The sequence below is a fragment of the Manis javanica genome, chromosome 11, assembly GCF_040802235.1.
Source record: "Manis javanica isolate MJ-LG chromosome 11, MJ_LKY, whole genome shotgun sequence".
Taxonomy (NCBI): Eukaryota; Metazoa; Chordata; class Mammalia; order Pholidota; family Manidae; genus Manis; species Manis javanica.
This window is the reverse complement of record NC_133166.1, coordinates 76,867,108-76,892,033: the sequence shown is the minus strand read 5'-3', so window position 1 is coordinate 76,892,033 and position 24,926 is coordinate 76,867,108. Positions and strand designations below refer to the sequence as shown.

Sequence of the window (24,926 nt, the reverse complement as noted above, 5' to 3'; positions counted from 1 at the left end):
GCCAGACTGCCTGGCTTTGAATACCAGCTCTATTGTGGGTACCTTAAAACATACAAAATTAACAAGAAACAGTACATGGAGAAAATAAATAAATGCGGCCACAAGTTAAGTGAGTTCAGGCCTGATGGCTACTATTTTTGAAATACAGAGCAAGACTACCTACTGAGAATAAGGAGGTTAAGGTTGGAGCAGATGCCAAAGATGATAGATCTTCCCTCTCCAGGTCTTCTGGTGGTGAAGGAACAGGCATGTGACCCAGGCTCAACCATTTAGATCTTAAGGATTTTGATCTTTAGGAGGTAATAGAAAAATGTAGGGACAATTTTCAAATTACCTATGGAGATAGTGGAAACAATAATGTTAAGAATTTAGTTATTGGTTCCAAGCGCAGTGGTACCAGCAATGACACATTAACCAGACTGTCCTTGTAGCAGACCTTACCTGTAGTACAGGCTGCTGAACTTCCTTCATTCTTGTCCTCTGTCCAAGCTGGCTCTCCAGCTTCCCTATTGATTTTGTAAGCTCCCTGCTATCTTCTAATAAATTTATTTTCTACTTACATTATTGAGAATCAATTTTGTTTGACTAATAAACTAGAAGGTGGAGAGGGCAGATAAGGATCAAGGAAACTAGAGATTTTGAGAAGACCCAATAGCAGGTATTTTATATGTAAGGAAGAAGAGCACCACTGGAAATCTAGGACATCATGGTCAGTTGATAGAATGAAAGAATATATTCCAAAGTGTCTGACAGGATCTAGCCATGATCAGGATTTTGGAAAGGAGTGTAGGTGAAGGTCACTGATATTGAAAACAAGGAATTATGAAATTAGTGTGTTGAATGAGTGGTCTACCTGGTCACTGAAGTCACCCAGACTGATGGAAGAATTTGGGATGTCAGAAAACTGACAAAGTGCCAAAGGCTTTGATCAACAAAGAGTAAGCTAGAGGGATGCTGAAAAGTGATAGTGACAAGGAGAGAAGGTGAATACGAATTTCAAAGGAAGAAGAATTTTTACATAAGAACGAAAAAGCAGTAATTTTTAATTGGAAGTAGGCTGGTTGAACTTACTACTTGAAGAAAAAAGACATGGGAGAATGAATAACTCTTACTCAAGATGGCACCAGAGAAAGTGGTACTCTAGCAGGAAAGCCAGGCTTAGGTTAAGAAAAAAAAGAGAGGGATGTTCTATAAAAAGAATTTGTAAAAAGTTTATCTGCATTAGAATAAGTTTAATTCTAATAAGTCTACAAAGGATTCCATAGGAAGTGGTGAGAAGAAAGCAGGTAGGACAGGAGAGGTTGGCACTATGTAGCGAAGGGGAAACAAGCAAGGATAATTGGCCAGAGAAGTGCACACATGAATCACAAGTCAGCTACTGCTGAACATAAGAAAACTAAAGAAAATTCATATTTAAATGCAAAGACCATAATGCTATGTAATATTTATCCATTCCTTTATCTAAGGTCTAGGCTCCCAAGTCTTTCTTCTCAAACTTAGGTTCAAATCTATGTTCTCTGATGAGTTCTTGAACAAGTAACTTTATCTTTTTAAGCTTCATTTGAAGGTAACAGCTCCTTTTAGGATTGTAAGTACCAAGTGAACCACATGTGGCAGTCTAACTGTGCTTATTAGAACCTGTAGACACTAATGCTAGGTAGAGTTTGAAATTCTTAAAGGTAGGAACATGGCAAATTTTGCCCAGATGGCTCCCAACGATTGCCACCTCTTGGTTTTCACACATATGTATACACCTTCATATACCAGGGCAAACCATGTGACCAATAGACTATGACAGAAGTAATGGTATGCCATTTTAAGTATCATAGTTCTTTTATCTTAGTACACCTCAGCCCCTCTCTCTTTCTTAATAGATAATAGTAAAAAATAACAGAATTTTGATACGTGAAAGAGAGATGCTTTCATAATACCTAAAAATGTAGGAGCGGCTTTGGAGTCATAGTGTTGGCCTTCGAGTTTCTGTAGGTTAGAGCTCAAAGGAGAGTGAGAAAAATCACACTGGAAACTGAAAAGGGGGATCCTTTTCGTGACTAGCAGAAAATTTGCTATTAACATGGAAAGCAGGAAATATGCCTAATGAACTAGGTAGTCTGGATAAAGGGATTTCCAGGAAAAGTATTAAAAGTGCTACCTGGTTCCTTCTGGCTACATATAATAAAATGGAAAAGGAGAAAATTAACCTATGGAAAGACTGTTGAATAAAAAAGAGACAGGAACTGCTAGTTGTGAAAATTCTCTGCCTCTCCAGATGGCAACAGATGCTAAGATAGGAAACGGCTTCTGGGCAAAGATAAAATTTGGGGCACTGCCAGGAAAATAGTCTAAACATGAAACAAAGTATGTAGCTATACAATCCTTTGTTAAAACCTCAGAAAGATGAAATATGGTATCTCGGAAAACCATTCAAACTAGCAAAAAAAACCTCAAAAGAGTTTAAGAGTCTGTGTCACAGATCCTTTCAATCAAACAGTAAGGCTTCAAAGGAAGTTGAATGTCTCTCAGCTGTCTCAGCAGAAGCCCAAGGTGAAGAGTGGCTTATCTCAAATTTATGTGTGTGGCTTCTGTCTAATGGATGGTATGATTCATAGGAGACCTATGAAGATTTTAAGAGAAATTATATTTGTAGAAACTACCTCTAGCTTGGCCTGGAAGAGAAAAAAGACAGCACAAAATGAAAATTCTTTGGTCTCCCAAAAGTCCTCCTGGCAAGAAATGGGTTTAGAAAACTGCTTGGCTGAAAATATGTGCTATCTTTCATAAAAAGGAGAATGACACAGAGGGTAGAACCAAGAGTCCAGAGGGCAAAGCTAAAACCCACCTATAATCATTTCTGGACAGTAGGACCAAGTCCTAATCAAGAGCCTTCCAACATTTGCCCAGCTAGATTTTATAGATCAGTGACTCCTGTATGCCTCTTATCCCCCAACCACCACCATTTTTAATAGAAGTGTCTACAGAGGTTATCCTTTGCCTATTCCAACATTGCATGTTGGGTGGCAAGTGACAAATATTGTCTCTTTAGTTCACAGGTCTATAAAGAGCAACTGTACTCAAGTAACTACAACTAAGGAACCTCATCTATACCTAGGCTTAATTTAGATATGACATTCTAGACTTTTAGCTGATGATACACTGGGATGAGACTTTGGTGGGCCTTGGAAGAGGGTAAGTGTATTCTACATGTGGAAGAGATGTGAATCATCAGGGGAGATGTGAATCATCAGGGGCCAGAGGCAAGACTGTGGTCACCTGCCTCCAAGATGGTTCTCAATAACTCCTACCTGTTCATACTGGCACCAATGTGTAATTGCCTCCAATATTATACCAGTGTTAGTTTATGTTACCAATAGCATATAGCAAAAATAATGGTATGTCACTTATGAAATTAATTATACTACATATTATAGCTACTGTCCTGATCATTGTCTCTGCCTCTTGGATGACTCACTCTGGGGGACTCGATATGCCATGTTATGGGGGACACTCAAATGGCAAGAAACTGAGGCCTTTGGCCAACCAACAATCAGTAAGGACCTGAGGCCTCCTGCCAATAGCCGTGTAAGTGAGCCCCAGACTTGTGCAGGACTCTGAGCAAGAATTTCCCAGGCAAGTAAGCATACATTTGAAAACTGAGAGAGAGAATAAACATTTGTTGTTTTTAGCTGTTAGGTCTGGGGGTGCTTGATGCACAGCAGTAGATAACTAATAAAGGGATGACGACAAATCTCTCTATTTCTATGATTCTAACTAACAAATTTTGCTAAATCAAACTGGTTTTCCTTTCCCTTCCCTCTCTCATCTGTATTTGTCACTTTCTCAATTTTATAAAGAATTCAAGGTTTGGGGGAAAAAAATGAAGGAACAAAACAGCAGCAGATTCACAGAACCCAACAATGGACTAGCGTTTACCAAAGGGAAGGGGGTTGTGGATGGTGGGTGAGAAGGGAATTAAGGGGCATTTGATTAGCACACATAATATAGGGGGAGCATGGGGAAGGCAGTATAGCACAGAGAAGACAAGCAGTGACTCTATAGCATCGTACTATGCTGATGGACAGTGACTGTAATGGGGTTTGTGGAGGGGACTAGATAATAGGGGGGAATGTTGTAACCACAAAGTTGCACATGTGAAACCTTCATAAGATTGTATATCAATGATACCTTAATAAAAAATATATAATAAAAAAAATTCAAGGTTTGAAAAATTATTTTGGAAATAGTATAAATTATTTTTTCCTCACTAAACACGTATTTGTTCCACTGCAGCTGTCATCAATGTTTTAAGGGAAATCTGGTCCAACTTAGCTTTAAACTGAGTGGAGTAGGCCTCTGTCTTGCCATAGTTTGCTATTTTACCATAAACAGCTTTTGTAAATTTTAAGGAAAGGTTTTCCTTGACAAAAAAATTTCAAGCCTAAAAACAGTGTGCAATCACAAACATGTCTATAAAAAGACGTCTGTCAACTGCACTTTATAGTTTAGAAGAAAACTTGGTGCAGTTTTCAGCTCCCATCAGCTATTCCTGTAACTGTTTTTTGGTGTAGCTTAAAACACAAGTAACAAAATGTAAAAGACTGTCTATAAAAACCAACTGATTTCTTCTTGAATTAATCACTCCAGAAAGTCAGTTTTGACAACTTTACTTTCTATATTATGAAAGCAAGGGGGGGAAATCTCCTTTTTAAAAAGCCTAAACCATGTGAAAATGACTTGAAAGGCACTGAATGTCAAAAAAGAAAAGTTTCTTTATGGATACCTGTTTACTGATTTTAAATAAATGACAAGGCACCTACAAAGTTTTCCAGAAATTTGAAGTGTTAATGTGTTTAAATAGGAAGCAAGAGCATATGCTGACAAAACTGGCCCTGCCTTTTACAACTGTATATGTGAACAAACAGGTCCTATCTCCTACTAGCCATTTCTTCATCTGTAAAATGAGATTAATACCTCATAGAGTTGTTATGAAGATTAAACATAATAATGTAATAATGTATATAAAGGAATTACCATAAAGTTGGTTCATAGTAAACAACCTGTCAATAAATGAATCACAATGATAATCAGGAAGACTAAGACCAAAAAAGAAATTATTAACAAGAAGAAAACAACCTAAGTTTAAAAATGGGCATTCTCACCACACATACACACACACACAAAAAAAATACACTTGTGTGTGTGTGTGTGTGTGTGTGTGTGTATGTATGTATGTAAGGTGATGTGTGTGTACATTGACTAGATGAGAGGAATACTTTCACAGTGTATACATACATTAAGTTATTTCAATACGCACTTTAAATAACTTGTCAATTATTCCTCAATAAAGTTGGGTGGGGGGTTGGGGGAGGCAACAGGTCTAAACAGATACTTCACCAAAGACGATCTACAGATGGCAAGTAAGCATAGGAAAAGATGCTTAACATCATATGTCATTAGGTAATTGAAAATTAAAACAATGGGATGCCACTGTTCACCTATTAGAATGGCTAAAATTGAGAAAAACTGACAATACCAAATACTGAAAAGATACGGACCAACAGGAAGTCTTGTTCATTGTTAATGGAAATGCAAAATCATATAGCCAATTTGGAAGACAGTTTGGCAGTTCCTTACCAAGGTAAATACAGTGATTACCATATGACTGCTCCATCACACTCCTTGACATTTACCCAAATGACTTGAAAACTATGTCTGAACAAAAACCTATACTTGAATGTTTATAGGAGTTTTACTCATAATTGCCAAAAATTGGAAGCAACCAAGATGTCCTTCAATAGGTGAATGGATAAACACACTGTGGCACATCCATATACTGAAATATTATTAACTGATAAAAAAGAAATGCACTATTAAACTACAAAAAGACATGTAGGGACATCGTATATTGCTAAGAAGCTGGTCTTAAAAGGCTATATACTGTATGAGTCCAATAATGTGACATTCTGGAAAACAAAAACTATAGAAGCAAGGAAAAGATTAGTACTTATCAGAGGTTTGAGGTTAAGGGGAGATGGCTGCATATATGATGGAATTTTTTAGGGTCGTAAAACTGTGATACTATAAACATGACACTCCATTTGTCAAAACCCATAGAATATTTTGTATTACAAAGAGTCACCCCTAAGGCATGCCAAATAAAAAGAAAATCATTTAGGAGGTTGAAGCAATTCCAAGATGAGATGTAGACTGTGACAAAAGAAGCTAGCTGCATCACAAACGTATGAAGGAATCTCACTGAAAGAAATGGAAGAGCAAAGATGCTGACCAAAGTAGCTTTGGAAATGATAGGGGTCTGGAAGACAAAATGCAAAAGGAACCACACATAGACCCTGTGCTCTAGGTGATACAGTTGTTTCCCACAGGGTATGAGTTAACAATTCTGACACTGCTATATATGTATACCAGAACTGAATGATGAAGTAAATGAAGAGTATATGGTGGGAGCCAGGTGTCTCACAATCAGTGTGCAAATTTACTCATAAGCAATGGTGGGAAGTTAAAATGATCTATATAATAATAAATTAGAGTTGGAAATATGAAATATGAATGCATGTTCATCTGAACATAAATACTGACAGTTACATATATAAATCTTTACAGGTATGCGTACATACACAGCTTAGTGTGAACACATGTAATTCCTTGCTCGATCAGTTGGGACAACCACAGCACTGAGCATACCTAGCACCCAGATCATTGTTTCTGGTACCACTCTCCAATCAAAGCAACTAGGCCTCTATGGTGAAATGGCTTATGCTAGGACTAGGGCAAACAACATAAAGAATGAGCCCAGAGTATCTTGTTGCCATAGGTAAGACAGTGCTTTAAAAATAATTTTTTTAACTCACAAATTGAGTGTTCTTTCAAAAGGGGCACAAAGCCAACTGAAAGAGCTCCCAATGACAAAAGCTGAAACATGAGCAACAACAACAAAAAAAAATACAGTAGTATTGGATTATAACCCAAAGCATAAAGTCCATGAAGCTATACTGACATAAACAAACAATTGAGTAAACCAATAAAAAGAAGAGACAGATCTCCTGTGCAGAATAATTCCAAATAATTTATGTAGATTCTCTGCCCTCAAGGAGGCAGAGCTTAACCCTCTGACTTTTTAATTATAGGCTGTACATAGTGACTTCCCTCCAAAAAGGACAGTATAGAAAAGGAGAAAAAGAGTAACTTTATAGTGGAGAAACATGACAAACTCGACAAACCTGACAAACACTACTTCAGCCAGGTGATCCAGGAAAACATTAGTAGTGATATTAACTATATTGACAATATGTATCCATTTGTGATGTGAGGAAAATGGCACTTTATCTCTGTGATTTTCCTCATAAAATCCCACAACTGGTTTAATCATGAGAAAAATACCAAACCTATTCCAGTAGAGGGGCATTCTACAAAATAGCTGACCAGTAATCTTCAGAACTGTCAAAGTGGTCACCAAAAACAAGGGAGGTCCGGGAAAACATCCCGGCTAGGAGGAGCCAAAGGAGAGACGACCACTAAATGTAATGTGGGATCCTGGTACAGAAAAAGAACATTAGGTAAAAATGAAGGAACTCTGAATGAAGTATGACCTTTAGTTAATAGAAGGCTTACTTTATTAATATCTTACTTTGAATAAATGTCACCATTTCTAGATTGCAGCACAGAGTAATGCTTAAGATCACAGACTCCAGAGTCAGACTGGGTTTAAAGATCAGACAGGTTACTAATAGGTGCTATAACCCTTTTGACAAGTCACTTAACTGCTCAGATATTTTTTTCCATCTGTAAAAGAACATCAAGAATATTGATCTCACAAAGTTGTTTTGAAAGATACTGCCTAAATTATAGTCATACCCAATAAAAGTTACCCATTATCATTACTAATTTTTCTAGTTTGGGGAAGTTGCTTAGTATCTCAGGAAAGTAAGCCCATATAGATTTGATTGTGAGAAATTAATTTTTCATTACTTGCTCACTGAAACTATATAGGAAGAGAAAATAGGCAAAAATCTAATTTCACACTCAGGATTACTAGCATTAGTTTTCATAAAATGATAAACCTTACTAGAATCTGTTGATATTGCACTAAAACTTAATGAACTGGTAGCTACATAATTCTTGAATCAAGTTAGATAAATAAACCATCTTAAAATATTAAATAAAAGCTTGTATTTCATGCTCCTTGAAAAATAGATTCTTTACATATTTTCACTTCTTCCTACTCTACAATGTCACAAAAACACAGAACAGATGTGCTTACTATAAAGCAAATATAACTAAATTAATATATTAATATAATAATGAAAAGTCTTTTAACTGTCCTATTAGGCACTACCAAAGTCAGTAATCTGACATATTTGTTTTTTAGCAATTGAAATGCTAAGGCTAAAAACTAGCTATTATACCTAATTAAAATCAAGCCATAGAAAAAAGTTACATTTAACTTCAAAAGAAGAAATTGATAATAGAGAAGAGGCTGTCATAACCAAAATACAAATCAAATTGCCTAAAGTTATAAAGAGGTTTTTAAACAAATAGCAAAGCTAAGATTTTTTTCTGAAGCTAAAATCTCTGTATACGTATTTAAATATTTAACTAGGTGCTCAAAACCCCACCTACAGAAATTAAGATAAAATAATAAGTCCCAGGAGGACTCCTTACCATGAGAACTATTTAAAACACACAGCAAAGGAGGTAAGAAATGCCCTCAAGATTAATTAACTGGAAGTACAAATAATGTTATTGTTCAGTTTGACCTAAGTAATGCCAAAATCTATTCCAGAGACAAGCTTAAATAAATATATTCCATAGATATAATGAATACAGCTATTATGAATGATGTTTTTGAGATCTGCTTATGACATGAAAAAGTATTTATAATAGTAAGTGAAAAAGCTGGGTATAAAACTACACACAATATCATCTCAAGTCTATAAACCAAATAAAATACAAATCTGCCTAGAAGAAACCTAGAAGAAAATACATTAAAATGGCCAACTTTACTCTAGATTCTAGATCAGTGGTTTTTAATAGCATCCTCATCTTATGATAACTTGTTAGAAATGCAAATTTTCATATCCCTAACCCCGACTTACTGGTTCAGAAACTCTGGGCATGAGGCCAAGCAGTCCACATTTTAACAAGGTGACTGATATGTAATAAAGTTTGAAAGCTACTGCTCTAGATAATGAGATCATGGATTAATTTATTTTCTTCCTTATATAAATATCCAGTTGGTCTGTCCATGTGAGGCATAGAGGTTAAGAACATTATTGACTTTGGAGCCAGACAGACTAGAATGTGGGCCTTGCTGCACCACTTAGCTATGTGGCCTTGGTCACACTGCTTTACCTATCTTTCAATACTTTAAATATTGCACTCCACCCTCTCCTGGTGTACATGGTTTCTGACAAGAAGTCTAGGTAAGGTGTTTTTTTTCCCTCTGGCTTCTTTTTGAGATTTTGTTGTCTTTGGTTTTCTGCAGTTTGGGCATGTCTATAGACTTTTTGGTATTTATTTTGCTTATGTTCTATTAGCTTCCTGGATCAGCTTTGGTATCTGTCATTCATTTGGGAAAATTCTAGGGCCATTATTACTTCTAATATTTCTTCTACCCCATCCTTTTCTTCCTGCTGGTATTCTGTGTATTTTACACCTTTTAAAATTGTCCCACAGTTCTTAGACATTGTTTTATTCATTCTCTTTTCTCTTTGCATTTCACTTTAGGAAGTTTCTACTGACATCATCATCTTCAAGTTCAATGACTCTTTTCTCAGTCATCTTGAGTCCACCATGGGCCCTTCAAAGGTATTTTTCATTTCCCTTACATTTGATATCTAACATTTCCTTGAATCTTTGTTTCCATCTCACTGCTTACACTAGTCATCTGTTCTTGCATGTTGTCTACTTCTTCCATTAGAGACCTTAACATATTAATCATGGCTCTTTTAAACTCCCTGATAATTCCAAAATGTGTATCACTTATCTGGGTCTGGTTCTAATGCTTGCTCTATCTTTAGATTGTTTTTCTTGCCTTCCAGCATGCCTTGTAATTTTGGCTGAAAGCCAGACACAGTGCATCAGCTAATAGGAACTGAGAGAGAAGGTCATTAGTGTGAGGTTTCATGCCCATTTGGCTAAGAGAGTGGCTGTGTTTAATGTTTGCTGTAGCTGCAGATGCCAGATTCCTCCAAGAACTACTCTTTAAATAGAGTCCACACTTGACACATCCTTCAGCTGTGATCCACTGTTGTACTGAAGCCCTGTGATGTGGGGGTAAGGTGTGGGTGAAGAGAAGCTCTCCATAATCTCATGATTAAATTTCATTCTTCTAGTGAGCCTGTGTGTCTCTGGACTGTGACCTTCACATTGTTTTTTAGCTTTCCCCCATCCCCTTAGATGAAATAGGAATGTTTCCTGGAGTTGGAAAATGTAGACAGGTAGAATAAGTCTCTGGTAAAGCCTTTCTCCAGGGAGAGTAGGTCTTTGTTACAGAGAATGCTCTGAAGAGATTCCAAACTGGTTAATTCCCCTCTCACCAGCTGGACCAACAAGGAGGTCTTTCTCAGCTCTTTACCAGATAACCTGGTGGTTTTCGTGAAAGTGAAACCCAAACCTGGTGGGTTTCTGAAAGTAAAACCCAATTAAATGGGATTAAAGATGGCAGGTGAGAGGTGAGAGAGAGGCTTCCTCCTAAAACCACATACAATATGAAAATATAATTAATACAACTAATCCTGAGAGAGCAACAGGAAAGAGGACTGGGCCAGACTGCATACACCTGGAGAAAAGAGCAGACCTCATGGAACAGGGTAATGTACCAAAGCAGTGACCCGGTGGGACCCAAGCCCTTCCCCGATCCCAGCTCACCAGTGGGAGGAAGAGAAACTGAGCAGGGAGGGAGTGGAAGCCTGGGACTGCTGAATACCTAACTCCAGAGATCTGCTCTGGGAGCAATACCTACATTTCATGCTGCTTTCATTATATTCTCATGATTGTGGGGTTAGAAAGCTAAGACAGGCAGAATTCCTGGAGAGACTGAAATTCCGGCTGCTTGTGGAAAGCAGGGATCCATATCCACCTGCTCTGGGATAAAAGCTTATACCTGTGTGATCAGCCCACTGGGTTCAAGCAGTGGAGACAGGGATAGCAGCCAGGAAGCAGGAAACAGCTCTTTCCTCCCCCCAGGCACCAATACCACTCCCCTGCCACCCCTGACATTGCTTCAGGGGCTGGGCATGCTCCAGGGAGTAGAGCTTCCAGACACTAGAGGACGCCATACACAAATATGAAATGCCAAAGGAACCAAATATAGAGTAAAATTAATATGACCCCTGAGAAAGATGACATGGACCTCATGAATCTTCCTGAAAGGCAGTTCAAAATAAAAATCATTAACATGCTAAGAGAGGTATGGAAAGATATTCAACAACTCAGGAATGAATTCCAATTGGAGATCCAGCCATTGAAGAGCACAATGGAGGGTATTAAAAGCAGATTGAATACAGTGGACGAGAGGATAAATACAATAGAAACTAGAGAAAACGAATACAAAGAAGCAGAGGCAGAGAGAGAAAAAAGGATCTCTATGAATGAAAGAATATTGAGAGCATTGTGTGACCAATCCAACCGGAACACTATTCGCATTACAGGGGTACCAGAAGAAGAAGAGAGAGAGAGAAAGGGCTGGAAAGTGTCTTTGAGGAGGTAATTGCTGAAAACTTCCCCAATCTGGGGAAGGAGACAGTCTCTCAGGCCATGGAGATCCACATATCTCCCAACACAAGGGACCCAAGGAAGACAACACCAAGACATATAGTAATTAAAATGGAAAAGATCAAGGATAAGGACAGACTGTTAAAAGCAGCCAGAGACAGAAATAAGATCACATACAAAGGAAAGCCCATCAGGCTAATATCAAACATTTCAGCAGAAACCTTACAGGCAAGAAGGGAGTGACATGATATATTTAATGCAATGAAGTAGAAGGGCCTGGAACCAAGATTACTCTATCTGGCAAGATTATCATTTAAATTTGAAGGAGGGATTAAACAATTTCCAGATAAGGAAAAGCTGAGAGAATTTATCTCCCACAAACAATCTCCAGTCTATTCTGGAGGGACTCCTACAGATGGAAGTGTTCCTAAGGTTTAATAGCTGTCATCAGAGGTAATAAAACCACACTAAAGAAAGTACAACAGTTAATTACTAAGCAAATGCAAAATTAAATAAACTATACCCAAAGTCAATCAAGGGATAGACAAAGAGTACAGAATATGATACATAATATATAAAGAATGTAGGAGGAAAAAAAAGGAGGAGAAAAAGAAAAGAACTCTTAGATTGTGTTTGTAATAGCATATTAAGTAAGTTAAGTTAGACTCTTAGATAGTAAGGAAGTTAACCTTGAACCTTTGGTAATCATGAATCTAAACTCTGCTTTGGTAATAAGTACATACCTATTAATAATCACACTAAATGTAAATGGACTAAATGCACCAATCAAAAGACACAGAGTCACTGAATGGATAAAAAACAAGACCCATCAAATACTGCCCACAAGAGACTCACTTTAAACCCAAAGACATACACAAACTGAAAGTGAAGGGATGGAAAAAGCTATTTCATGCAGCTAATAGAGAGAAAAAAGCAGGAGTTGCAGTACTTGTACCAGACAAAATAGACTTAAAACAAAGAAAGTCACATGAGAAAAGAAGGACATTACATAATGATAAAGGGGTCAGTCCAACAAAAGGATATAACCATTATAAACATATGTTCCCAACACAGGAGCACCTACATATGTGAAACAAATACTAACTGAATTAAAAGGGGAAATAGAATGCAATGCATTCATTCTAGGAGACTTCAATACTCCACTCACTCTGAAGGACAGATCAAACAGACAAAAAATAAGTAATGATACAGAGGCACTGAACAACACATTAGAACATATGGACCTAACAGACATCTACAGAACTCTACACCCAATAGCAGCAGAATACACATTCTTCTCAAATGCACACTCAACATTTTCAAGAGTAGATCATATAGTGACTGCAGTGGGTTGTGTGGGAGGGACTTGGTGAAGGGGGAAGCCTGGTAAACATAGTGTTCTTCATGTAATTATAGATTAATGATAGCAAAAATTTAAATAAATAAATAAATGAATGAATGAATAGATCGTATACTAGGCCACAAAAAGAGCCTCAGTAAATTCAAAAGGATTGAAATTGTACCAAACACTTTCTCAGACCACAAAGGTATGAAACTAGAAATAAATTAAACAAAGAAAATGAAAAATCCCACAAACACATGGAGGTTTCACAACATGCTCCTAAATAAACAATGGCTCAATGACCAAATAAGAACAGAGATCAAGCAATATACGGAGACAAATGACAACTATAATTCAACACCACAAAATCTGTGGGACACAGCCAAGGCCATGCAAAGAGGAAAGTATATTGGAATACAGGCCTACCTCAGGAAAGAAGAACAATCCCATATAAACAGTTTAAACTCACAATTAACGAAACTAGAAAAAGAACAAATGAGGTCCAATGTCAGTACAAGGAGGGACATAATAAAGATTAGAGCAGAAATAAATAAAATTGAGAAGAATAAAAGAGTAGAAAGAATCAATGAAAGCAAGAGCTGGTTCATCAAGAAAATAAACAGAATAGATATACCCCTAGCCAGACTTATCAGGAAAAAACGAGAGTATACAGACATAAACAGAATCAGAAATGAGAAAGGAAAAATCACTAGGGACACCACAGAAATACAAAGAATTATTAGAGAATATTATGAAAAATTATATGCTAACAAACTGGATAACCTAGAAGAAATGGACAACTTTCTAGTAAAATACAACCTTCCAAGGCTAACCAAGGAAGAAACAGAAAATCTGAACAGACAAAATACCAGCAACAAAATCAAACTGGTAATCAGAAAACTACCTAAGAACAAAACACCTGGTACAGATGGCTTCACCGCTGAATTCTATCAAACGTTCAGTGAAGACCTAATACCCATCCTCCTTAAAGTTTTCCAAATAGTAGAAGAGGAAATACTTCCAAACTCATTCTATGAGGCCATCAGCACTCTAATACCAAAACCAGGCAAAAACACCACAAAAAAAGAAAATTATAGACCATTATCCCTGATGAACACAGATGCAAAAATACTCAACAAAATATTAGCAAACTGAATTCAAAAATACATCAAAAAGATCATCCATCATGATCAAGTAGGGTTTATTCAAGTGATGCAAGGATGGTACAACTTTTGAAAATCCATCAACATCATCCACCACATCAACAAACAGAAGGACAAAAACCACATGATCATCTCCATAGATGCTGACAAAGCATTTGACAAAATTCAACATCCATTCATGATAAAAATTCTCAACAAAATGGGTATAGAGGGCAAGCACCTCAACATAATAAAGGCCATATATGACAACACACAGCCCAAATCATACTTAACAGTGAGAAGCTGAAAGCTTTTCCTTTAAGATCGGGAACAAGACAAGGATGCCCACTTTCACCGCTTTTATTCAACATAGTACTGGACATCCTAGCCATGGCAATCAGACAACACAAAGAAATAAAAGGCATCCAGATTGGTAAGGAAGAAGTTAAACTGTTCCTGTTTGCAGATGACATATTGTACATAAAAAACCCTACAGAATCCATTCCAGAACTACTAGATCTAACATCTAAATTCACCAAAGTTGCAGGATACAAAATTAATACACAGAAATCTGTGGCATTCTTATACACTAACAATGAACTAGGAGAGAGAGAAATCAGAAAAACAATTCCATTCACAGTTGCATCAAAAAGAATAAAATACCCAGGAATAAACCTAACCAAGGATGTGAAAGACCTATACCCTGAAAACTACAAGACACTCTTAAGAGAAATTAAGGAAGATACCAACAAATGCAAACATCCCATGTTCATGGATAGGAAGAATTAATATTGTCAAAATGGCCATTCTGCCTAAAGCAATCTATAGATTAAATGCAATTCCTATCAAAATACTGACAGTATTCTTCAACAAAGTAGAGAAAATCATTCTAAAATTCATACAGAACCACAAAAGACCTCGAATAGCCAAAGCAATTCTGAGAAGGAAGAATAAAGCTGGGGGCATTACGCTACCCAACTTCAAGCTCTACTACAAAGCCACAGTAATCAAGACAATTTGGTACTGGCACAAGAACAGACCCATAGACCAATGGAACTGACTAGAGAGCCCTGATATAAAGCCAACCATATATGGGCAAGTAACATATGATAAAGGAGCCATGGACATACAATGGGGAAATGTCAGCCTCTTCAATAGCTGGTGTTGGCAAAACTGGACAGCTACATGCAAGAGAATGAAACTGAATTATTGTCTAACCCCATACACAAAAGTAAACTCAAAATGGATTGAAGACTTGAATGTAAGTCATGAAACCATAAAACTCTTAGAAGACAACATACACAAACATCTCCTGAATATAAGCATGAGCAACCTCTTCCTGAATGCATCTCCTCGAGCAAGGGAAACAAAAGCAAAAATGGACTCATGGGACTACATCAAACTAAAAAGTTTCTGTACGGCAAAGGACACCATCAACAGAACAAAAAGGCATCCTACAGAATGGGAGAATATATTTGTAAACGACATATCCGACAAAGGAATTAACATCCAAAATATATAAAGAACTCACATGCCTCAACACCCAAAAAGCAAATAACCCGATTAACAAAAGGGCAGAGGATATGAAGACACAGTTCTCCAAAGAAGAAATTCAGATGGCCAAGAGACACATGAAAAGATGCTCCACATCACTAATTATCAGGGAAATGCAAATTAAAACCACAATGAGATATCACCTCACACCAGTGAGGATGGCCAGCATTGAAAAGACAAAGAACAACAAATGCTGGCGAGGATGCGGTGAACAGGGAACCCTCCTACGCTGCTGGTGGGAATGTGAACTAGTTCAACCATTGTGGAAAGCAATATGGAGGTTCCTCAAAACACTAAAAATAGAAATACCGTTTGACCCAGGAATTCCACTCCTTGGAATTTACCCAAAGAATACAAGTTCTCAGATTCAAAAAAGACATATGCACCCCTATGTTTATTGCAGCACTTTTTACAATAGCCAAGATATGGAAGCAACCTAAGTGTCCATCAGTAGATGAATGGATAAAGAAGAGGTGGTACGTATACACAATGGAATACTATTCAGCCATAAGAAAGAAATAAATCCTACCATTTGCAACAACATGGATGGAGCTGGAGGATATTATGCTCAGGAGAGAGATAATGGAGAGAAAGATAAGTGCCAAATGATTTCCCTCATTTGTGGAGTATAATGAAGCAAAACTGAAGGGACAAAATAGCAGCAGACTCACAGACTCTAAGAATAAACTAGTGGTTACCAAAAGGGAGAGGTGTGGGAGGGAGGGCAGGGAGGGACGGAGAAGGGGATTGAGGGGTATTATGTTTAGTACACATGGTGTGGGGACCACGGGGAGAACAGTGTAGCACAGAGAAGGCACATAGTGGATCTGTGGCATCTTACTGCACTGATGGACAGTGACTGCATTGGGGTATGGGTGGGGCCTTGATAATATGGGTAAATGTAGTAACCACATTGTTTTTTCATGTGAAACCTTCATAAGAGTGTATATCAATCATACTTTAATAAAAAAAAATTTTTTTAAACCAATGAAATGTGAGCCACCTCCTAATACTACAGGCTCCTAGGAAGTTTCTCACGTTTATGGTAGTCCTCAAAGCCTCCAGCCATTTCCCAAAATTACCAAGTGTTTCTTCTAGATTATAGTGATAGAAGCAACTTCTAAGATGTTACCTGTTGGAGCTGAAATTGGAAGTCTGCTTTACCTATCTAAGCCCATTTCTTCATTTGTAGAAAGGGATTAATAGAGTTGTCTATCACACAGGTTTACTGGAAGGAATAAATGACAAAACTCATGTAAAACATTTAACTCCAGTGACTACTTCAGAATAAATGCTTGGGAACCCTATGAACTGAAGTTCAGAGAAGTTAAGTGACATGCTAAGTAAAACCTGAAAAAATTTTTTAAAGAAGTCCAAATTCAAGCCCAGGTCTTTAGACTCTAAATTAATTGCTACATTTGAAAAATAAATTATGTTATTATATTCATAATAGCTATAAAATCCACACTAAAGGCTTACAAAGCATTGTCAAGTACAGGATACGGTAAATACGTTTTCACAAGTGGTTAAGAATAATTTACAGTTAGCATACACATTTTAAAATATAAAAATGATAACACTAAGTGGGTTTTAAAACTTTTGTAGAAATAACATTAAAATAATGAGGCTTTTTAAATGAATCCTCCTTAAAATCCCTGATTTCATCTTCTCCTGTTTCCCTGTAATCCTTACCCAAACACACATATGATTTTTATATACTTGAATGGCTGCAATCCAGCAAGTTAACACATAATGGCTTACTTTTGCATCCCCTATTTGTTGGACAAGTAGATTTTATCCATATTTTCAAATTTATAAGTAACTTTTAAAAAATCATTTTGATGCTTATCACTTTTTTCTTCTTTTCAGAATGTATTTCTAAGGATAAATACCCAGGAGTATATTTAAGAATCATAGCATGTGGATATCATTTTTTTCTTTACTACAAATTTCCAAATTGCCTTCCAAAAACAATGTACCACTTTTTTCATTTTGGATGTACTTGACATTTCCGTTTGACTTTTTTAAACTGTAGGTAAAAAAGACATAAAAATTTTACCATCTTAACATTTTTAAATGTTCAGTAGTGTTAAGTACCTTCACATAGTTGTACAACCAATCTCCAGGACTCTTCCCATCTTGCAAAACTGAAACTCTGTACCTATTAAATAACAACTTCCCTTTTCCCCTCCCCCTGGCAACCACCATCCTGCTTTTTGTTACTATGAATTTGACTACTCTAGGGACCTTATGTAAGTGGAATCATACTGTATTTGCCTTTTTGTGACTGGCTAAACTCACTTAGCATAAGGTTTTCAAGGTTCATCTCTGTGGTAGTGTATGTGAAAGTTTCCTTCTTTTTTAAGGCTGAATAATATTTCATTGTATGTATATACAGCACTTTGTCTATCCACTCATCCACTGAAGGACACTTGAGTTTCTTCCACCTTTTAGCTATTGTGAATAATGCTGCTATGAATATGGAAGTACAAATATCTATTTGAGTTCCTGCTTTCAATTATTTTGGGTATAAACCAAGATGTGAAATTGCTAGTTCATACAGTAATTCAATTATCTAATTTTTTGAGGAACTGCCATACTATTTTCCAAGGCAGCTGCACTACTTCACTTTCCCATCAACAGCACATAAGGGTTCCAATGTCTCCATATCCTCACCAACTCTTACTATTATTATTAATAATAGCCATCCTTATGGATGCAAAGTGGTATCTCACTGTCCATTAGATTTTTTAAATTATGAATTTTCTTGAAAAATTTTTATACATTCAAATAAAGATAAATTTCAGTCCAGTTTTTAAAATTAGTAATTCTGAACTAGAGGAAGCAAATTAAGTTTCAGTAAGTCAGTTTTCTTCTTCATTTAGTCTCTACCTAGATGTTTATCAATCCAAAATAGAAAGAAAACTTACCAAATGGCCCCAAAATATGCACAAATGCATCATGAGTGATCAACAATTACTCAGACTCAGACTTGAGTTTTTATTAACCCTTAAATTCCATGTCACACATATACTAATAGCTACTTATGGCCTAGAATGTATCAAACATTTTGCTTCCTATTTATTCAGCATTTCTTTAATGCCAGGCATTGTGGTGGGTGCTGGGGATATAAAGATTAATAAGAAGATGCTACCCCCATTTCAACATCATTATGAAACAGGTGTAATTATTTCTACTTTACATTTGAGGAACCTGAAGCTCCTTAGGTTTAGCATCTTTGCTAGAATCAGACAGAGCTTGCAGAAGTTGGAATTCAAATTCAGGTCTTACTCTAAAGTTCATCTTTTCTACTATTCTATACTATACTCTGTACTACCAACAGTTCCCCTTCTAAAAAGTAATATTCACTTTTGTTTGTTTTTCCCTTTAGATTTCCAAATGTTGGGCTTTGAGAGGAATGGCACAATACAGGAAAAAGACAGAAATCAAAAAACTTGTAAAACCTTTTCCATCTAAGAGTTGAAAATTGAATTGGAGGCACTTTACCAAGCAAAGTTATCAAAGCATGCAAAAAAAAAGAATATTTTAGTACAAACAAAAATAGTACACCATAGAGTAAGTTTTGAGCATCTGAGGCTCACTAAAAAATCTGATATACCATCCAAAGCTCACTGGCCTGCCAAGAGTTAGAATTTTATTCCTAAGCAGTTAGTTTCCTAGATTCACAGACAGAAGGTCCTTCCAATCCTATACGAAACTGTCAAGGAGACAGAAACAATAAAATGAGATTTAAAGATCCAAAGAATCAGCAATTCCATTGATTCTCCATTTAAACTAACAAAACAAAACAGAAGGAAAAGAAAGAAAATAATGTTCTGGCTGAGGACACTTTAGAGAAATGATAGAACTTTAAAAAAAGTTTTTGTTACCCCATTTCAAACATTCTCCTTTCACTAAAACAAATAAAATTAGGTGATTTTGAAAATTAACTTGATTCTAAAATAGAAATTCTTTCTTCTTTTAGCTAACATAACTATGTTTTCTAATCTGGAAAAAATAAATTATTCCATTAGAGCAAAAAAATGCCACAAATAAATACAACTTCAATGCATATAATCTTACAGAAAAATTTTATAAATAGAACATAATAGCCCCTATCATAAATTTATGTAATTTTTCTTACCAATATTACCAATACTTGTATCAAGATAAATCCTTAAATGTTGAAGAAAAGCTGGATATGATGGATATCCAGTAAATTACTCTTCCTTTACAACTTAAAAAAAAATGCAAGATTAAAGATGAGTTATTTAGAACATATGTATGTTGTACATCAACTGTAGTTCAATTTTAAAAGGAAGAAAATAAATAAAACATATGTATATTTCTACAAAGAGGATTTTTGTCATTGTTTTTTAAAGACAGGCCAATGAATACCTTGGATCTCAAAATGTTCATTAAGCCAGATGTAATAGATCACTCATCTGCAAGGAAGTGGAAAAAAAACTAAAAATAGTTTTATGTACTTTTAAGTATAGAACAGATTTTTGGGAAATGGCAAGTAAAGCATTGGTTAAAACATAACATCTTTAATTCACATGACCTGAATTCAACAAATACTGAGTTTCTACCCTGTGCTGAGCACTCTGAAAGACACTGATTATAACAGATCAGAAAATGTTACCCACCCTCTTGGAGCTATAGGGTAATGGATATATCCTCCAAAATCATCCTTTCTTTTGTGTGATTCCACGCACATGAAGCAACTTTTGAAATACAACTTCATTCTGTCCCCAAAAGCTTAATACCTGTAAAACAATGTATTACCTTGCAGAGATCAGTTTTCCAGACAGTGTATCAACATACCCAGATTTGAATTAAAAATCATTATTCTGGGGGAAGCAACCCAAGTGTCTACTGACAAATGAATAAACAAAATGTGGTATTTTTTTTTTACATACAATAGAATATTTTTCAGCCTTAAAAAGCAAGGAAATTCTTAACACATGCTTCAACATGGCTAAACCTTGAGGACATTATGCTACGTGAAATAAGCCAGACACATAAGGACAAATATTGCATGATTCCACTTGTATGAGGTACCTGGAATAGTCAAATTCACAGAAACACAAAGTGGAATGGTGGATATCCAGGGCTGCAAAGTATGGGGGGTTGTGTAGGCACAGATTTTCAGGTTTACAAGAAAAAATACCTGGAGATTGGTTGTATGATTGAATATACCTAACACTACTGAATTGTACACTTAAGATGTACAATTAAGATAGTAAGTTTTGTTATATGTATTTTATCATGATTAAACAATGGCTTTAATGGTTGAATTTAAAAAAAAATCATTATTCCAGTTTGCACATTACTCTTCCTGAGTTTAGTTAGCTTGAGTGAATCCCCAAAGCCTGATCAATTCTCATTAACTGGTAATTCTGAAACTTAAGAACTGAGGATCAAATAGAGGAGTGGAATATGTCCATACAAAGATGGTATCACCAAACGAGTCTTTAGCTTATCCTCAAACAACACAACTTTATTTCATGATGCCCTTCAAACTGCAACTTTAGCTAACTCATGAAACCGCTAAGAATAAATGAGATACACCATGTAACAGTGCTTCTCGAACTTTAATGTGCACATGGGTCACCTGCCCATCTTTGAAAACGCACACTCTATGTTAAAAGGTCAGGGGCAGGCACTGAGATTCTCCATTTCCCATAAGCAACCAGGATGCCCAGGCGCTGCCCACGGAACAGGAAGGGATATAACACAACCTGACACCGTGTCTGGTTCACAGGCTGCTCAGCCCAGGTAACTGTCCCTCCCATTTGTGGATGTCTTATCTCCCTGACTGATAACACCTTTCTTGGGAGAAAAAAAAAATGGTTCTTTCATCTTTGTAGCCTCCAAAATTCTAACCTAATCAGAATGCCATCTGAATGAATGGTATCAGCTTTAACAGTCACTACTTTTTCTATAGCTATAGACAGAATTGTTTCTTCCTCTGAATTAATCTAAATAGAAAAGTATTTTTGGAAACTGAATCATCAGTAAAGTTCTCCATGTTTTTTTAAAGAAAAAATTTTATTTGTAGCCTAATCCAGTGCATTTTGCCTATCATGCTGACCTAATTAAATCTTTAAAACACCACAATATCTAATGGTTTTCCCATTTTTTGTAAATGAGAATTTTTTTTAAAAAAATAAGGCATTTGGTTTTCCAGGTAAATTTTTTTATTAACCTTAAAAAGGAATCATTTTCTTAGAACGTACCTTGTACTTTCAATGCAGCGTGATAAAAATTTAAGTACATCTCTGGAAAGGTATCGGCTATAAAATAATTCGGCCTTTTCAAACTAACAGTACCATTTAACAAACACCGTTACCAATAGGCAGATCTGTGGCAGTCTCGTGTTTCTCCGCAGCAGGGCAAGCGACTAAATACCTCAAAGCTGATTTCTTCAACTGTAAATATTAGTTGTCAACCTTACACTCTGTTCCATGCTGAGAAAAGTGGTATGTTGATAGGGTGTTTTAAACACTCAAGAACCAAGGGTGGGTTATTTTCACTTCTGAGACGTTTTATCTCTGTAGTGTTACGCTTTTCTTTGTTTTTGCAACGAGTCTGCCTATTACCAAACATGGACTATTATTATTGAACAACTAACAGTATGGTAATGAAGGGTCGGCTTTTTAATCAAACCGCTGAATGGCAACAATATATGGTCTTGCAAGTAATCGTGGATAGTAGGTTTTCGCCTCGCCACCGCATCCACCCCTCGGATCCGGCGCCCGGAGCCGCGCTGGCCTCCACGCTCCCCTCTGCTCTTCCGTCTTTGTTTTCGCGTTTTAACACAAGTCACCCGACGGGGGGCGCGGCGGCGAGCAGGCGCTTCGGACGCTGGGGGCGCGGACGGAGGGCTGGACCCCGCGGCCGTCTTCCCACGTCCCCGCCAAGGAGGCAAAATGGTGGCCGCAGACGCCATCGGCCGGCCAGGCGGGCTCTCGGCGCGCCCGACAGGATCCCGGAAGGTCCGGGCGGCCAGCCGAGTCCCCGCCCAGGACCCCCTCGCCGGGCGCCCACAGCCTGGGCAGCCGTCCACGTGGCGCCCACGCCCCCGAGACTGGGCCAGGGCCCGAGGGAGGGGTGCCCACGCCCGTCAGCAAGGACGCCATTACCGCCCAGGCCTGCCGGTGCCCGGGCCTCCACCGCGCGGGAACCCGGGGAAGGAGGGGCGGGCCGACGAGCGAGGAGCGGGCCGCCGGGAGGAGAGCGAAGAGGGGCGGGGCTGGGCCCCGGGGAGGAAGGGGACGGGGCGGGGCTGAGCGCCGGCGCGGAAGGGCGCGGGAGCCCGGCAGGCGGCCCCCGCAGTCTGCTGGCGCGCTGCGGTCTCAAGGCGGGTGACCCGCCACCCGGCGGCGCCGTTGGCGGCCCGGTCGCGGCGGGCGGCGAGGGCCGCCGCTCCCCAGGCGGTCTTACCTGTGCCTTCCCTTTCTTTATCGTCCGCCATCTTGTTGCGGGGCCGGTCTCCTAGGAGAGCCCGTCTTAGCCCGGTCGCCGCGTCCTTGCCTCCTCTAGCCCCCGCGGCGCGTTGGGCGGGGGAGGGGAGGCTCCGCGCACCCCCGCTGCCTCCTGCGACACCCCCCCCCCGGGCCGGCTCTCTCCGGCCTAGACGGGATGAGCGGGTGAGCTGCCGACGACCCCCGACTCTCGAGTTTCTGACCCATTTGGGGACATCACACACACTGACCCCCCCAACTCTCGTTTGTGCGACGTGGCGTTGCTCGACATTTTTTACTGCAGGTTTTAAAACGCAGCTGGGGAGCAGGGGTGGCGGAAGCACTCGGTCTCGGGGACAAGGGAGGCGACCCGCCATCCCTGAGCCCCGCCTTCCGGCCAGCGGGCTGACCCTGAGGACCGGCGCGAGGGAGGACCCCGCAGCCATTAGACCCGTCCGAGAGGACATGGGCCCGCGGCGTATTGCTCGGTGGGCGCACGCGCTGCGCCGTCAGGGTTGCGCTTTCTGCCCCAGAAATAGAAGGTTCTCCTAGCAACAGAAGAGGCCTGTATGCTCCCTGTTAACCGGAACGCTACGGGGTGCTCGGCTGGGGATTTGACTTGACCTATACAGTCAGGGTTGCTAGCGGAAAGTCTGAAATCCCGCTTTTCCGAAACTTTGAAGCAGTAGCAGGATGTTACATTTTTGTCTCATTCTAAGAATAAGTGCAGTACACTAGAATGCCTTTTAAATTATTTTTGAATAATGCCTAGTTGGGGTACAAGCGAATATATAGTTTTAAAACTAATCTCAGGTGATTTTTAAGTGTATGTGGACTAATGGGAATGATTTGGTGTTACGTAAAAGCTATAAACAACTAAATTCTAAGAGGCCTTCAAAATTCATTAGTATTTAATGATTTTCTTACAGCTTCTATGCTCCTTTTATTCTGGTTCTGTAATCAGGAAACCCTAAAGCAAACTATTATTGTTTATTAAAATAGATTTTTTCTATGAAGCTTTCCATCTGGTGCTGTGACCAAAATTCTCTTTGAATATAAGCAATTGAATCACAGAATGGTTCATACTAGAAGATAGGTACTTACAGTTAATAATAAAATAATAACCCCAAAATATGGGAAAGTAATTATTAGCATTCACACATATTTTAAGTTTTATAGTCATTAGAGTTGCTTGTTTTTAAAAACTCCCTCTTTCAATAGACATTATGAAGGGCTTTGAAATAAATGGAGGAAACCTCAGCTTTGGTTGCAGGTTTACAACCACTCACTCTGCCTTTTCATGTGCTGTTTACAGTTTGCTTATTCTGGAATGCCTTTCCTTCCTCTCTCCCTGCCCCAACATTTACCACCACCACCCTACCCTTGCATTTGTTCCCTCCCGGTTGTCAAAGACCTCCCTGAAGGTCACCTACTCCTTGAAGGTAGTAATCCCTGTCAACCTCTTCCTGAGGCCCAGAACTCATATTAAAAAGCCTCTCACATTGATTGCAATGACTTTATTTACTTATTTCCTCCTACCGAACTGCAGTCTCTTGAGGACAGGAAATGCTTAATTTGTTGGTATATCCCCTGTGCCTAGAATAATCTTTCTGTTTTTGTGTTTGAAACAAAATATATTTTAAAAATTAAGACAAGTTATTCTTTTCAATAACTTACTGACAAGCAAAG

The 24,926-nt window shown here is 38.2% G+C and overlaps 1 protein-coding gene and 1 long non-coding RNA gene across 2 annotated transcripts in view; one reads left to right on the top strand and one right to left on the bottom strand.

The window, feature by feature from the left end:
* Nucleotides 1-24,595, bottom strand: part of DRC8 (dynein regulatory complex subunit 8) — a 154,896-nt gene extending 130,301 nt beyond the window's left edge. Inside the window, exon 1 of the mRNA XM_037013697.2 lies at nucleotides 23,218-24,595. Coding sequence (XP_036869592.2) covers nucleotides 23,218-23,704 — 487 coding nt within the window. The 5' untranslated portion in view covers nucleotides 23,705-24,595. The remainder of the gene's footprint in view (nucleotides 1-23,217) is intronic.
* On the top strand, nucleotides 8,526-20,098 carry LOC118971588 (uncharacterized). The gene is made up of 3 exons (XR_005060096.2): nucleotides 8,526-9,437; nucleotides 9,742-9,822; nucleotides 19,160-20,098. It is a non-coding gene; the product is annotated as an uncharacterized lncRNA (long non-coding RNA).
* Nucleotides 24,596-24,926: the final 331 nt, after the last annotated feature.